This window comes from Furipterus horrens, unplaced genomic scaffold (genome assembly GCF_987537825.1).
Source record: "Furipterus horrens unplaced genomic scaffold, mFurHor1.1.pri manual_scaffold_6, whole genome shotgun sequence".
NCBI classification, from domain to species: Eukaryota; Metazoa; Chordata; class Mammalia; order Chiroptera; family Furipteridae; genus Furipterus; species Furipterus horrens.
Genome location: NW_028327176.1, coordinates 51,978,560 through 51,994,203, shown reverse-complemented (window position 1 = coordinate 51,994,203; position 15,644 = coordinate 51,978,560). Strand labels below are relative to the sequence as shown.

Sequence of the window (15,644 nt, the reverse complement as noted above, 5' to 3'; positions counted from 1 at the left end):
GCAGCCCCGGGAGCCAGAGGATCTGCGAGCACGCGCCTCAAGGGACAGCAGCGGTTGGCCCTCCCAGCCGGCAGGCGGCGCCATTCTAGACCCGGCCGGAGCGGCGCTCGGGCCTGGCTCCTCTCCGCGGCGGCGAACGGCGGTCCGGCCGTCGGCGGGGCGGGGACGCGGCAGCGGTGGCGGTGGCTCTGTGTAGCCGGAGCCCGAGCGCGCAGGCCCGTCCCGGCGGACGGCGGCCGGGCCGGGCGGGACGGGGGCGCCATGTGGTTCATGTACGTGCTGAGCTGGCTGTCGCTCTTCATCCAGGTGTCCTTCATCACGCTGGCCGTCGGTGAGAATGCGCGACCCCGGCCCGCACGGGCTTTCACCTCGGCATCTTGGCTCGCTGGGGGCCGCACCGCGCGGCGCCGGAGCGACCCAGAGACCCTGTTCGGTGCTCCCGGCCTTTGCACACGCCATCCTGTCCCGCCTGCTATTTCCCCTCCTGCTGACCCCAGCAGCCCAGCCTGACCACGGGTCCTTCCAGGTGTCACAAAGTCCACCCCAGCAGTGCCGGCGAGTGGCTCTTAAGTTCCGCGCGTCGGCACGCTGCCGACCGCGCCGAACTTTCCCCGGACAACTACCGCCGCCCTTTGGCCTGAGGCCCTTCCAACTTCGTAGCTCAGACTTTGACAGACTTTCCCCTTCCGGCTAGTTCTTACTGTTGATCTCTGTTAGGATCTCACCTCCTCCGGGAAGTCCTCCGTGTGGGGATGGTCCAGCAGTGTCCCTACTTTCCCTAAAATATTACTTGTCACACTGAAATCGTCTGATTCCCCTTCCTCCTCTCCCCCTTACCTCACCCCCCGACCCCCACCGGGGTCAGAGAAGGAGCATTGTCTGTTCTCAGCACTCAGCCCAGCACCTGGCCCATTTTAAGTGCCCAACGGATATTTATTAAATGAGTGAATGAAATTCCCATTTACCGGGGGTCAGAGATTAGAAGAGTGCTGAGGTGTCAGGTGTAAGTTTCCACTTTTATGAAATCTCTGCTTAGTTGCCCTGATAAAGTTTTACTTTCAGACTTTGGAGGGCAACACATGGGTTATTTGGTTTGTTCCTTGCCTTCTGGAGTCCATGAGGGGTGATGGGGACCCAGCTGCAGAGAAAGGGATAACCATGATCATGGGAGTGACCCCAACTAATGTTCTTTCTGCTTGCTTCTCTTATTGTGCCCCCAGCGGCGGGACTCTATTACCTGGCAGAACTGATAGAAGAATACACAGTGGCCACCAGCAGGATCATAAAATACATGATCTGGGTAAGTGGCCACTTCCCCCAGGGTTCACCCTCATCACCATTTTGCCCTGCCTTAAAAGAAAGAAGTGGGGAGTGTGTGGCATGGATGACGAGACCTCTGTCCCTGCTGTTTCCTGAGGGTACCACCCCCTCCCTCCCTGCTCTGTGCCTTGTTCTCTGGGTCTGCTCTCCTGGACCCTGGCCTTTCTTTGCCTCCTTCCCCAAGTGGCATTGCTTTACTGCAGACCTCATTCTCAGTTCCTTAAGGTGACAGCTGAAGGTACATTCTCTGTTGATAGAACCATGGCTTGCCTTTGCTTGACTATCTTCCACTGTCTTTAGCCCCTTGCTCTGCTTGCAGCATTTAGAAGTGAGAGGAGCCCTGGGGACAGTTCTGAGTACTTATTCATTACCCTCTTTCTCATTGGATCGAGTGACTCACCCTAAGAGGGAGACACCTTCCCTGGCCCAGGCCTCATGGAAGGCTTCTCTCTCTGAAGACACAATCCTTGCCATTGATGCCAGAGCCACAGGAGTGACTGCTGGTGGATAGATTTCTGCCAGCGGCAGGAAAGGCTGGGGGTACGGTGGGAGCACATTTGGACAGGAGTCCAGTACCTCTCAGGTTACCAGGTGTCAGCAGCAACTTCTACTCTGGCCTTGGCCCGAGGTAGAGAGTTAGTGGTGGAGACAAGTGGCGACTCTCAGCTCTGGGTTCAGAGGTTTAGCTTATGGCTGTTGGTACAGGGATTTGACCTTCATTTAAGTAATTGCCATTTGTTTAGCACTGACAACTGTAAGTCCTTCAGGACAGCATTTTCAAACTTCAGGTATGATTCATAATTGGGTTGTGTTATCAGTTCATTAGGTCATGATCAGCATAAAAATGGAATAGAAAAGACTAGAATTGAAATTTGAACTAGATCATATATATGCATGTGTGTTGAGGTTACAGAGTAAACTTTTTCTTACTGTGGGTCAAATATTTTAAGAGTGGCATTGAAAGATGCTAGCCTTTGCTGAGAGACTAGTTGGAGAAATCAGACCTGTGACTGAAACGATTGAGACTGAAGCGTGAATCTAGTGTTACCCCAAGTGGGCTGGGGGTTAATGAGTCCAGGAAGACTGCCTGGAAGAGGTTTCCTGCACTGTGTGCCTCTGGTTGTTTCAGTTCTCCACAGCTGTGCTGATTGGCCTCTACGTTTTTGAGCGCTTCCCTACCTGCATGATTGGCGTGGGCCTCTTCACCAACCTCGTCTACTTTGGCCTCCTCCAGACCTTCCCCTTCATCATGCTGACCTCGCCTAACTTCATCCTGTCGTGCGGTGAGAGGGGGCAGAGTTGAGGAGGCAGCTGAGATGGTTGCATATGCCTAGCTCAGCCCATGGCACTGAAGGGTTATATAGAAAAGAAGCAAACTCCTGAGGTTCTCCAGGAAGCCAGGCTGATTGGGAGGGCGGGTCCTCACATGTGATGAGACTAGAGCACACTTTGGCTCAAGTGACTAGAGTATGGTGGGAGGAGGGGATGGGGGTGGGATACTCAGGGAGGGCTTTCACAGAGAGGTAAGTATGAAGGTTTGGAGGGAGAGAAGAGGTGGGCTGGCTGTGTAGTTAAGAGTCCTTAAGAAACTACTTGTTCAGGAAAAACCCAAAGCCCTTCTTTGGCAGGCAGGCAGCTCCCCCTTGAGTCTTCTAGCCCAATGTCATGGTTAACACTAGAGTCTCATAGGACTGTGGGCTCCCTGCAGGCAGCTGCCTTGGGATATACTACAGATGTGTTTGGAGGACCCTGGCCTTCCTGCCTTTGCCCTGCCACCATTCTTTAACCTTAGGGAGTCATTTCCCTCCTGGGCCTTAGCCTCCCCATCTGTTCAAAGATGATGTTTAGGAGACTCAGTTGGCACATAGTATGTACTTAGAGATATTTATAGATATTCGCAGAAAAGGTCTGGAAAGTATTTGGTTACCAGGATTGCCTTTTCTTCCATTAATCATCACTGGTCATCCTAGCCTTTGGTCAGGATATCAGATGGGATTGGGAGTTTTACGAAGCTCCTTTTCTATTTCTGTGGGAGAACCTGGGAAGAACATTATCCACAAGGAAGGTGGTGTTAAAGCTAGACCTGGTCTTTTCTCTGTGTGCCTCAGTGTGATTTTGCAAAAGGATTTGTTCACTCAGGTTTGGTGTGGGAAGCCCTTTCCTAGAGACCAGGCCCCTTATGCATCTTTTGGGGGAAGAGGGCACTGCACCCCAATCCCCCCAGCAGCAGGCTCCCCTCACCTGCTGTTTAGATGCCTGAGAGAGTTCTTCTGAAAGATTTTGTCAGTTTAAGGCACCATCCTATCTTCCAGTATCTGCTTGTGCCAGGGTGTGTTTAGGCATGGTAGAACCATGGTCGCTTACAAGAGAGAGGCAAGAGAGGAGAAAAGAGATGTGGCAGTTGGCTGTGAGGCGTATGTGATGGGTGTTCAGTTTGGGGGATGCTTTGTTCTGGTGCCTGCCCTGCACCTCCCCATGGGATCAGGCGGGGTGCCTGTCTCTGAGCAGCCTATGCCCAGGATCTGCTCGCTTGCTCTATCCTATAAATTTGACTGCACAATAAGGAGATGCATGGGGTCCAGAACATAGCAGTTCAGACCAGTGGGTCTTACCCTGGGGCAGGATAGGACGCCCTCCCCAAGAATGTTGATGAGCTCTAAGACTACACCTCCAAAGTGCCTAGCAAACTGTGCCCTTTTATTCTTGAGGAGTGCTCTTTATTTGAGGAGCCCTTCTCCCTGCTGCTCAGTTTGGAGGGGAACCTCTTGGGAGTAGGTGGTGTGCACACCCATAACATCTTCCACCCACTGGCCGTAAGAGAGCTTTCTTCAGGACTCACTTCCACTAGAAATCCAGGTTGTCATGATGCTTCGGGGATGTGACACCGCAGTCTCTTTTTATAATATTCCCAGAGCTTTCTGACCTGCCTTCTAATTCACTCAGAAATGCCCTCTGCAGGGGCAGGTAGGGGCTAATTCTCCCATTCTAACACATGGGAAAACTGAGTCCTGGAGAGTGGTGTAGTTGGCCCAAAGCTATACTCTTGAGTCAGGCGTAACGTTAGGACTAAAACTCAGGCCTCCCAACTCCTAGGAGCCTTTTGAAGGTTGAAAGTCCAGCTTTATGTTATTCCCCTAAAGTAACTGACTCTTCTATTCCTTCAACAGGACTAGTGGTGGTGAATCATTATCTAGCATTTCAGTTTTTTGCAGAGGAATATTATCCCTTCTCAGAGGTAAGAACTATTTAGTATATCAACCTATCAGCAGAACCAAAAGGAATAAAGGGGACTTGCATGATTTGCTTTGTGAACCTAGCTATGACTTGAAACTGAGTCCATACAGGGATAACACCTTTTAAAAAACTTAGTATAGATGATTATAGAAAGCAGTGTGACTGAGGAGTAGGGATCCCTTGGCCTGAGACGGGGAGGACACTGCTCTCCCCCAGTGAGTCCTTTGGGTCTCCCAGGACCCAGCTTAATACCCTGGGATCAGGAAGGGTCAGTGGAGTGGCCTTGTCAAATGCAGACTTTATGGGGCTGGGGCGGGCTACAGCCCTGAGCTCCCGCTACTCCCAGAAGCCTGCCAAGGCCCTCTCTTCCCAGGATTTCTCCATGCCTCACCACTCCAATCCGGACCCTTGGGGAAGAGCAAGGTCACTTTGGGGAGTGTGGGTCAGCCATGGTTTTTCCCTCCGTCAGTCTCCTTCCATTCAGAGGAGTTACTTGTCCTGGCAACCAAGATTTGGGTACTGTGGCCACTGTCATCTTCAGCCTCCCCCTTTTGCCACTGTACTCTCCATGTCTAAGGATGTCCTGTCTCTGCTTCCCAGGCCCTGGCCCCCTTCAGAGATCAGGTGTGGGGTCTTCTGTGTACTCTTGACCACTTCTCTAAGATACAAGGTGGCCATGCCCAGCCCACTCTTGGCACCTCCAGGGGCACCCTCTAATCAGTGTCTCTTGTTGCCAGGTCCTGGCCTATTTCACTTTCTGTCTGTGGATAATCCCGTTTGCATTCTTTGTGTCACTGTCGGCTGGGGAGAACGTCCTGCCCTCTACCATGCAGCCAGGAGGTGAGACGGGGTTTGTGAGGGGTCATGGTGGGAGGACGCCAGGAAGGCCTGAGTCGCTGGGGAAGCTGGAGCACAGCCCAGTGATGGAGGCCCTTGGGCTTTAGGTGGGGAGAGCTACGCTCACTTTCTCTCTCTCACACGCACGCACACTCATCTCCCTGCCTGTGTCTTCACAGATGATGTGGTCTCCAATTACTTCACCAAAGGCAAACGGGGCAAACGCTTGGGAATCTTGGTTGTCTTCTCCTTCATCAAAGAGGCCATTCTACCCAGTCGTCAGAAGATATACTGACCCCCTTCGGGGGGATGTGGGAGCAAGATCAGGAGAGTCAGGCCCCAGGGCCTCTGTACTAGGTAGGGGCTGTGAGCCTGGAAGGTACCTTCTCCCAGCCCTGGCCTGATTTCCTTCAACTCTCCCTGGAGACCCCGTCCCCACCTTCCTTGGGATGCTCAGCTTGGCTCAGATCTGATGCTGCTAGAGGCTGTGACTTCAGAGGGCACCAGGGAGGGTGGCAGAGCCTGCGGTCCTCCTGGTTGTGTAGAAGCTGAGCTCCCTGTGGCCCTCCCCACCCCCCTCCATGCTGGGTCAGGAGGTCCTGGCTCCGTCGGCGCAGGCAGGGCAGGGGCCATGAAGCTGGAGAGCAGACAGCGATAACTTCTTTGGGCAGATGGCCATGGGGCGGGCCGTGGCTGGGCACTTCCAAGAGCAATAGTTGTTGCTGCTGAACTGTGATGCTGTTCAAGTCTGATTTCTTGTTTGAATAAAGATTCTAGGTGGCACTGTTGCCTTAACATCCTGAAAGTTCATCTTCCTTTCTTCCTGCTGCCCTTTTGCCCTGGATTGGGTGGGCTTTCTCCTCTAGGGGTTCCTTTTCTGGGGCTGGGTCTTGCCTTTCTGAAGTCTGTTCTTAGGGACCTTAGTGGGTAGAAGGCAGAGATGAGGAGCTGAACCTGGTCAGGGGATGCGAGTGGCAGGTGTAGGCAGCTTTTCTTATGCCCCTCTCTTTTCTTCTCTCCTTTCCCCAAGGCTCCATGACTGTCAGGCTGGGGGCAGAGAGAGGACAGTGTGCAACTAGGTTAGATTTTCAGAGCAGCATCTACAATGGCCTATGTATAAGTCTGCCACTGGAGAAAAGGAGTGGTTTCTGGCAGAATTCTATGTCAGGATCAAGGAGAAACAAAGTAAAACTTTGCTTCCAGGCAACCTGGGCTATAGCTTGTTTTTTAAGAAATGGGACTGGTGGAAGATGCCATTTGTCACTCTCATAGCACACAGGGCTGGCCCTCTTTTCTGTGTGCTCGGCTCCTGGGGAGGTGACTGCAGGCTTGTAAGAAAGCAGGCCAGGTCCCAGGCACAAACCAGCATTTGTTAACCTTGCACTCCAACTACAGTGCCTTGCAAATACTCAGTAGTACATACTGGAATGAAGTCCCCATGAGAGCCATTACTGGCCATGTCTTATACCTCAAGGTGAGGGTAGCAGGTGCAGAGATGGACTGCACATGTGTAGTACCTTTAAGCCCCTGGGAAGACCCCTGTGCTTGAAAATCCTTCCTCCACATCCTGCCTCAAGTCCCACCATAGCCCTCCATTTCTTTGGCTTTGGCAGTTCCTGATCGCTTCACACTGCCAGCCTTCCCCTTTTTCTGGGAGGAGTAGCACATTTTGGTCTTCCCTCAATGGGAATGAGTTTGCCAAGCCCTTTTATCCTATGCAGACAAGGGGGAACAGGTAGAGGACACTGGGGGCCAACATCATCCTCATGTCTGGGCTAGCAGCTGGCCCTGCTCTTCTTTGCTGTCCACTTCTTTGTTCCTTACCTGACGACACGGCTTTGCCCACTGCATCTGCTCCACTGCCTGTGCTCTCCCGGGGGTTGCCAGTGGCCTTTTTGTGCTAAATCTAGTGAGCTCTTTTCATATGTTACTGGGTCTCTGCAGCACCTGACAGGGCTGATTACCCCCAGCTTCTTGAATCACACTTCTGCGGCTCGTTCTCTTCCTACCTCTGTGGCTTCTCCTTCTGGTGTCTTATGCAGGCTCCTCCACTTACCCCGTGCACAGTGGGGTTTCTCAGGGTCCTGTCATGGGCTCCCAAAAGGAGCCCATCCATGCTGATGTCTTTGACTCTTTGCGTGAGAGTTGACCTCTAGCCCCAACATCCCTACTGGGCTTCTGAACCACAGTTCTGCTGCCTTTGGGTGCACAAACGACTTTCCTGGCCCAGGTGGCACTTGTTGCTGTCCTTTGCCAACCTGCCTCTTCCGGGTACCTGCTGTGGCCCCAAGATCACTCAGGAGCCAGACCAGAAATCTGCTTTCTATCCCTGCTTTCTTTCTGTCACCCCCACAACCACACATTCAGTCTCTAAGAACTGTCAGGTTTGCCTTCCTATCATCTCTTGATTATTTTAGAGCCACTCCTACTGTCGTCAACTGTGACCTGGAGTTTTGTGACAGCCTCCTCCTGCTTCTCTGTCCCACAGCCAGAGTTGTCTTTCTAAAATGCATAGTTGATCAAGTCACTTCTTGGCCCTCAACCTTCCATGGCTCCCCACTACCTTCAGGACAAAATCCAGGCCCCTTTGCATGGCTCTGAGACTCATGATATCCTGCTTCCTGCTCACCTCTCTGACCTCATCACTTGCTACCTTGCACTCTGGGTCCCAGCCTCCTCTCTCCAGAGATGCCACTTTGATTCCTCTTTCTTCTGTTCACCTGGGCATCTTCTCTGTTAGTTCTCAACTTAAGATTTCACTTCTTCCAAGGAGCTTTGAATGTCCCTTCCCCCTACCCATTCCAACATACTACACAGATCACTCTGGGCTTATTTGCCTGTGTACTGGTCTATCTCCACACTAGACTGTAAGCTCCTTGAGGGCAGGACTGTCCTTCAATTTTTGTATTGATAGTGCCTGGCTTGTGCCTGGCACATAGAAAGCACTCAATAAATGATTGTTTAATGACTGATGTGTAGTGATTTGTACAGCAGATAGCAGGAGATGGAGGCTAGCTTCCTGGAGGAAGTACAAGTGCTTTCATAGTCTCAAATTGAAGCCATGGGTCCTCTCTGTCTCCCCCCAGATAGGCCACCTGTGCCTCCGTGACCTGCAGAAGCCGCAGTGGCATCCCACAGTGGCAGGGAAGCCCATGGCAGGGTCATGCATTAGCTACCTCCACCCCTTTCTAGATCTGGGGATGAAGCATGAGGCTTAGAGCCTGCAGTAGGGCTTAATCTGAACAAGAGGCAGAATTCCCCAGTGGTGTCTCACCCTGAAATGTCCCTGCTGGGCCATTTGGGGGGAGGGGCAGCAAAGGGGTCCCCAAGTGTTACTTTCACAATGCTAGGGCCTGGGATACTAACCCTCGACTCTGAGCTTTGGGCTCCTGTCCTAATTTGAATCTCTTGGGGGATGTCCAAGAGATTTCTTTGTAGAGAGAAGGGAGATCTGGAATCTTGGCCTCTGTTGTGGGTCAGGGGATGATCTTGGAAACAGGAAGCCTGTGGGTACTCCTCCCCTTGTTCCCCCTCCATAACATGAATGGCCACACCTCAGCCTTCACTGGCCTGCCTCAGGCAGAGAAGCAACCCAAATAAGTTTATGGAGGGGGTTGGAGGGAAGGCAGAATGGGGAGTCCTTGATGAGCTCGCACTGCTGCCAGGAAGGCTTTGTCAAATGTCTCACGCAGGTTCATGGCCAGAGTGTCGGTCAAGAAGGTGCTGTCACCCAAGTACCGTTTCCGGGCCACATCCTTCATGCTGACAGAGTGGAAGCCCTGAGGCACCTTCATCCTGCACGGCCGCACCTGAGGGTACAGGTCGCGGACTATCACCTCCAAAGGCAGCCGAGGCACAGGTGTCACCTGCTTGCCAGCCACCGTTTGCAAGCGCGCACCACCATGCCCATCAGACGTAACCTTGAGGAATCTGCAGAAGTTGTACTCCAGGCTGGGGTCTGGCTGCACACCCAGGCGGATGCCCTGTGGGTAGCCAATGTGGGCTGTGGGGGACCTGAAAGGGTTGTTGCTACAATCCCACAACTTGGGCCGCCTGACTGTGGGCTGCTTGTAGATGGGTGTGGGTGTCACCAAGGGCTGCAGCTTGGGCTGCGGTATCTGTTGCAGGCGCACCTCTGGGGAGGGATGGAAGCTCTTGGGGGGCTTGGAGGGCTTGGAGAGGGGGATGGTCCAGGGTGGGGCTTGAGGCTCTTGCTCAGTGTTGTGGATCAAAAATTGGCCTTGGGGCAGTAGCTTGCGTTGGAGCCACTTCTTGAAATCAGCTTCTCTCAGAATTTGGTGCTCTTTCTGCAACATCAGAAGGCATAACATAGCTGAGGGGGGCTGCTCCTGCTTCTGTAGAAGGAGATCCTGTGGCTATAGCCCTCGTAAATCTCAGGTGTGATTGGCCAGGTACCATCCCACCACAGGGGAGTCCTGAATCTGAGGAGAATCCCTTGCCTAATGGGAGCCTTTGTTCTGAAGAGGAGACAACTATTGCCCGAACAGAGTCCCTGGGCTGATGGGGCAGAGAGAGCCTCTCCCATAGGAGGCCTCCAGTTTTATGGATACCCAGCCTCCACTCTAGGTGATGTCTTCAACTTGAGAATGGAGACTCAGTCCCTGCCCTACAGAGTCTTCAGGAGTGAACCCATTTTGATAATGGAGACATGTCCTGCCCCAAGAGTCTGGTTTGATGGGAGGGAAAGGCAAACAAGTACAGGTTGCTTCTGGGACCCTGGAAGGAGAAAGCAGAAAGGCTTGGGAGGCCTGGAGCTGGGTGGAGCTAATCTGGGCAGGCTTCTTTGAAGGGGTTGACCTTGAGCAGTCATGTAGGGAGAAACAGTTGGATAGCTCTTTAGGCTGGGTGGTGATAACTTGGTCTGTCTTGTTCTTGTCTCTACTATAGCTGAACCTTCGACATGTCACAGAACTGTCCTCTCCCTATCCCCTGTCTCAGTGTCTCACTTACCAGACTGTTGCTAAGCCATCAAGTGGTTTGGAGATTGACCCAGCTCTGGTGGTAGGCTCTGATTAGGCTAAGCCTCTCAATAATTCCATCAGCTTTGCCCCAGACCTACGTCAATCAGCACATGGCTTTCCTTTAGCTCTAGGGGTTGGACCAAGAGTGGACATATGATCTAACTGAGGCCAATAAGAGATGAGGGGAGATCTGCAAGGGGCTTCCTGGGGAAGTTCAGAGCCACAGGGACATAGATGGGCTTCGCCTCCTCTGGAAAAATACAGGGTGGGGCAAAAGTAGGTTTACAGGTGTGCGTGTGCAACAACAGTTTATCCTTGTTTTATTATATAATTGTATTATTTTCCATACGAACAACTAAACCTACTTTTGCCCTACCCTGTATGTAACTGAGGACTGGGTGGCACTGACAACAGATGAGGGCAAAGCTGAGAAAACTAGAGAAGTGCAGCTGAAACAGAGCTGGAGTGCTGGATTTGCCAGCCCCAAAGCCATCCCCATAGGATTCCCCTAGGGTTCCCAGCATCTTCTTTCGGAGTTTTCTGGTTCTTGCAACCTATGTAATTATACCTGCTTAAAATCCTTTAGTGACTCTCTTCTTCCCCAGCCAAAGTCTGTCATTGGTCAGGGCCCCTGCCAAATCTCTAGCTTGTCAGCTTCAACTCACATCGGACACCCTGGCTGTACTGAATTTGTACTTGCATACACCGCACTTCAGTGTTCCCCTGTGCCTCACCCAGGGCTGTCTGTTCCTTCTGGCTAGTCAGCCCTTCCCTACTTCTTCATATGGCCAACTGCTGCCCATCTTTAAAGACTCCTCTTAAGCATTATCCCTCTGTTACCCCCTGGTCCCCCTTCTCTGTGGGAATATAATCTACCTCCCCTACTAAACTCTAAGCTCCTTGAGTGAGAGGACCAGCTCTCACTGGTCTTTGGAGCCTCAGGGTCTAGCAGCGAGAGTGTGCTTAGTGTCTGTTGGAAGGATGGGTCTCTTTAACCAGTGTACTTACTTCCCAATAAGGCAGGATCTGGGTCTCATTAGAGATTCTCCTTACCAGAAGGAGGCACTGCACTAGGAGGGGCTTCATAAATACTTGCTAATTTAAGCTGCATTTGCTTTCTAACACAGGACAAGACTTAACCCAAAGGAGTGGCTTCTAAGGGTAGAATTTTAGTCAGAGGAGGGGAAGAGGGAGGCTCTTTCTGGATGGGACTGCTTCTAGCCACTCTAACCACACATGTGAGTCTTTTCACATGCCTGGATAAGCAGCTGATGCCCAGTGCCCCGGCAGCCCTACCCCTTACTTGATACTCAGTCAGGTAGTCCTGTTCCATGAGGGCCAACTGGCCTTTGAGCTTCTTCAGCTTCCTCATCTCACAGGCAAAGTCCTTTTTGTCCCATTTCCACATGGCATCCTTCAAGAACCTGGTGCCAAGATGAGGGTGTGTCATCCCCCAGTGACTGGGCTTCAACCAGGGAAGACTGGCTGCTGCTGAGACTAGGTGGGGGTGGCGGTGGGGTTGCAAGAGATGAGATGAGCAAGGTGACCAACCCCCAACTTCTCAAGGCCCCTCTGGCTAACTACTTCAGGTGAGGTGAGAGAGGGAAGTGTCTGATGGTGTGATCACTAATCTCCTGATGAGGAGCCAGGGGCAGGAGGCAGTGCTTAACCCAACAGGGTGAAACCTGTGGAGAGTCCCTGGGGATAATATCCTGGGAAGGGGCCAATTCTGTACTTATCCACTAAGCACTGGCTTCCCAGACCCTCCTCTGAATGGCTCTGCCTAGGGTGAGGGCTGTAGGGGCAGGGCTGGGAGAAGGGAGGGGTGGCAGGCTGGAGGGGGTTCTCACACCCTCACCGAGCACAGACACGGTAGTTCCATATTTTGCAATAGTCGATGGGCTTGCAGCCCGTGGCATCTCGGGCATGGACATTGGCGCCGTTTGTCACCAGGACCTTCACACAGCTCAGCAGGCCTTCCCGGGCTGCCAGGTGCAGGGGTGTGGAGCCATTGTGTGTCTGACTGCCGAAGCCCTCCCGGGGAGAGGGCGGTAAGGAAGGACAAAGGGCATCTACCTATCAGATAGGTAGGCAAACCTGCTTCCAGGCTTGCTCTGCCACCAACCCATGGGGCGACCCTGGCACATCCCTTCTCTGTCCCTCAGCTGTAGAATGGGTGTTAATGAGCAGTCAAAGTCTGGTTATGGGGGAATGGGACAATGAATAGCAGCTAGAAGGAGAGCTAGCAGTTGGCTCAGAGACCATTAACCTCATCCTGTTAAGTCAACAAGCCCTCCTGCCCCTTCCCCATGCCTGGTCATGGCCCATAAGCCTGTGTGCCCTGTACGCTGCCCGTCCTCCACCTCATGCTCTGACCTTGCCCCACTCTTTCCCAACACATGGCCTTCGCACACGATGTTCCCTCTGCCTGGAATACTTTCCTCTGGCTCTTTGCATGGTTGGCTCACCATTTTTAAGTTGTATTTTAAATATCACCACCTTAGGGGCAAGTGCCCATTCCAAAATGGATCTTCTCCCTGTGCCCTTATTCCCCGCACCACCACCCTGTTTATTCTCTCCGGAACTATTTATCACACTCTGTCATTTTATTCATTTACTGTGCTAATTTCTATCTGCTCCTGAACTAGGATATCAGCTTCATAAGGGCAGGGGCCATTACTGTGTGTTCACTGCTGCATCCCTCTCCTCTGGCATAATGCTTAGCACATAGTACATACTAGACAAACATTTTGAGTGAATGCAGGCTCCTACATGCCATCCATGCACACCCCATGCACTTTCTCAATTATCACAACAGTCTCATGTGACAGGCACTGTCATCCTCCCAAATTTCAGTGGAAGACACTGAGGCAGTAAGGAGCTCCCAAACTTTGCTGCAAATTAGAAACACGTGTGGATCTTTTAAGCCTTCCAAAGCCCAGCGACTCCCCAGACTAGTTAAAATTACAATGTCTGCATTGGCTTATTGAAGCTCCCCAAGTGTTTCAGAATGTACTGATAGCATTGAGGCATATGGTTGAATGACCTGCCTGAGGTCTTGATGTGTGCCAGCAGATAGCAAAGCTGGGACATGAAGTAAGTGTGTCCTCTCCCAGAGCCCAGTGTATTAACTAGTGGGCTCTCTGACTGCTTTATGTGGGACCCAGTTCTTGTCACCCCACAGCCCCTCTGCCTGTCATGGAGGTGGGTTCCTATCTGCCCAGCCTCCAAGCCACTCTCCTGGTGCAGGCTGGACTCACGTGTTGAGGGCCGCCCCGTGCTTAAGCAGATAGTGAATGCAGGGGAGGGCCATGGTCTTGTTTTCCCTGTGGATAACGAGGTGCAGTGGTGTCTGGCCATTGTTGGTGCGCAGGTCCACGGGAAACTTGTACTCTTCCACCAAGGCCCGCAGGCATTCAAGCTTGCCGCTCTGGGCTGCAAAGTGGATTGCAGTGAAACCCTGTGGGGGCCAGAGGAGGGCCAGAGGAGGCTGAGCAGGATGGGAACCCCAGGGTCCAAAACCTAACCTAGGTAGTAATTCTTTGGGGTTCCCCTGCCCTTTGACCCTCCTCAGAGTCACACCCCTTTCCCACTCTGATATGTGCTCACTCTTCCTTGATGCCCCCAAATGGCCCTCCCATGGTGGGGAGGTGAATTAGGACGATGTACCCGGAAAAGGACACCTCTGGATGCTCTTTGCCAGGTAAGCACTATGTGAGGAGCTCTTGGTGGAAGGGGAGGGTCTCGGTCCTTGGTTACCTTGTTATCGGTGGGGATTTCCCTACGGTCCCGATTCAGGCAGAATCGCAACCATTCCAGGTTGCCCAAGGCAGCTGCGAACAACTCATAAGAGCTCCCAATCTCCCTCCGGTCCCACTCATCGACCACGCTAGAGTCAACACGGGGGTGGGGGAGGGAGGAGTGATTGGAAGAAGCAGTGGTAGGTCCCGGCCCCACGTGAGCGAGGCCGTCACTTAAGCAGGAGGCGTTTATGCAGCAGGGGCCAGTGCTGGCCTGCCGGCAGGGCAACGAGCAAGCCGCTGTCCCTGCACGTTCTCGAGGAACCCACGCCCCTCTCGGGAGGTCAGCCCGGGCCCTAACCCAGCCTTCCGGGCTCATCCACGGTCCCCACCCACTCGCTCCAGGCCCTGCCCTTCCAGGGAGATGCTGGATTGGTTCCCACTGTGTAGCCAGGCCACCTAGTCCCCGGCTCACCTGGGCTGTTTGGACGCAGAGTTACTCCAGGTGAACTGGGAGGAGACTTTCTCAGCCGGCTTCATAGATGAACGTGCTGTTGGCCGAGGCTGTGCGCCCACTGAGAAGCACTGCTGTGCCCCTAGGGTCTGGCCTGACAGCTAGAACTCGTGCTGGGGGCGGGGCTCGGCGGGGCTGGGGGCGGGGCTGGGGCTGGGGCTGGCCCCTCCTAGGCCGCTAGGAGCCAGTTGCGGACCAAGCCCGGGCGCCTGTGAATAACGCGGCTTCTGCCAACATTACCACCCCAACTGCTTGGGCCCACTCTCCTGGAAACTCAGCATCAAAGGCACACACAGCAGACTGAAAGGCCTTAGTTTTTGTTCTGACTATAAAATTAATAGGTTCTGATTGTAAAAAAAACGAAACCCAAAACACAGAAAAGGATAACAAGGAAAGCAAAAACCACAATCCCACCAGCCAAGAAATCACGGTCTATATATTATATATCATACAGACAGTTTGTACCTCTTTTCACCTGGCGTTATATTATGAGCGAACTTCCATTGACATTCCACATACCACACGTACATTGTGACGCAACCATAGCCCACATCAGAATAGATGCGCTGTCATTTCACATGTGCTCTAGAAAGCAAAAACGGCTACTGTCTGGTTGTTTCCTTAGCACGCATTCCTGGAAGTATAATTACTAGGTGAAAGGGAATGAACATTTTTTTAGAAGTTGATGTTTTCCAAACTGCCCTCCAGCAAGGTTTTATATTCACTTACACATCCACCTGCAGTGAAGCAGGTGCTGCACATCCGCGGGGTAACAAGTTACATACTTTGGGCAAGTTACCTGATTTCTGTTTCTCAGTTTCTGCATCAGCAAAATGGAGATAACTGTATCTACTTCACAAGGAGGCAAGGGTTGCGAGTACTGAGAAGAAGCTAGATGAGTAATTTGCTATTATTAAAAGGAACTATTCCAACTGCCACCAGCACTGGAGATTATAATTTTAAATAAATGTTTGCTAATTTGGTAGTGGCAATGGTGCTCTGATTGACTCTTTGATT

At 52.4% G+C, this 15,644-nt stretch overlaps 2 protein-coding genes across 2 annotated transcripts; one reads left to right on the top strand and one right to left on the bottom strand.

Moving 5' to 3' along the window:
• Window positions 1-140: 140 nt before the first annotated feature.
• Window positions 141-6,186, top strand: TEX261 (testis expressed 261). Its single transcript, XM_090281496.1, has 6 exons — window positions 141-331; window positions 1,221-1,300; window positions 2,450-2,603; window positions 4,488-4,555; window positions 5,292-5,394; window positions 5,571-6,186. Exons 1-6 carry the CDS (start codon window positions 262-264, stop codon window positions 5,684-5,686), a joined length of 591 nt encoding a protein of 196 aa, XP_090137622.1. The 5' UTR covers window positions 141-261; the 3' UTR covers window positions 5,687-6,186.
• Window positions 6,187-8,337: 2,151 nt separating this feature from the next.
• ANKRD53 (ankyrin repeat domain 53) lies at window positions 8,338-15,389 on the bottom strand. The gene is made up of 7 exons (XM_090280743.1): window positions 15,357-15,389; window positions 14,589-14,728; window positions 14,133-14,262; window positions 13,634-13,833; window positions 12,232-12,396; window positions 11,677-11,797; window positions 8,338-9,698 (listed from the first exon to the last, which is right to left on the bottom strand). The coding sequence occupies exons 1-7, from the start codon at window positions 15,387-15,389 to the stop codon at window positions 8,994-8,996; spliced, it is 1,494 nt and encodes a 497-aa protein (XP_090136869.1). The 3' UTR covers window positions 8,338-8,993.
• Between the last annotated feature and the right edge of the window lie 255 nt (window positions 15,390-15,644).

Bases quoted from the DNA above. Each gene is read 5' to 3' on its own strand.
- TEX261 (XM_090281496.1), top strand. From the start codon at position 262: ATGTGGTTCATGTACGTGCTGAGCTGGCTGTCGCTCTTCATCCAGGTG. The intron at 332-1,220 runs GTGAGAATGCGC...TTGTGCCCCCAG, and splicing joins CTTCATCACGCTGGCCGTCG to CGGCGGGACTCTATTACCTG. The intron at 2,604-4,487 runs GTGAGAGGGGGC...TTCCTTCAACAG, and splicing joins TAACTTCATCCTGTCGTGCG to GACTAGTGGTGGTGAATCAT.
- ANKRD53 (XM_090280743.1), bottom strand. From the start codon at position 15,389: ATGTGCAGCACCTGCTTCACTGCAGGTGGATGT. The intron at 13,834-14,132 runs GTAACCAAGGAC...TGGCCCCCACAG, and splicing joins AAATCCCCACCGATAACAAG to GGTTTCACTGCAATCCACTT. The intron at 9,699-11,676 runs GTAAGGGGTAGG...CTGATGTTGCAG, and splicing joins ACTACCTGACTGAGTATCAA to AAAGAGCACCAAATTCTGAG.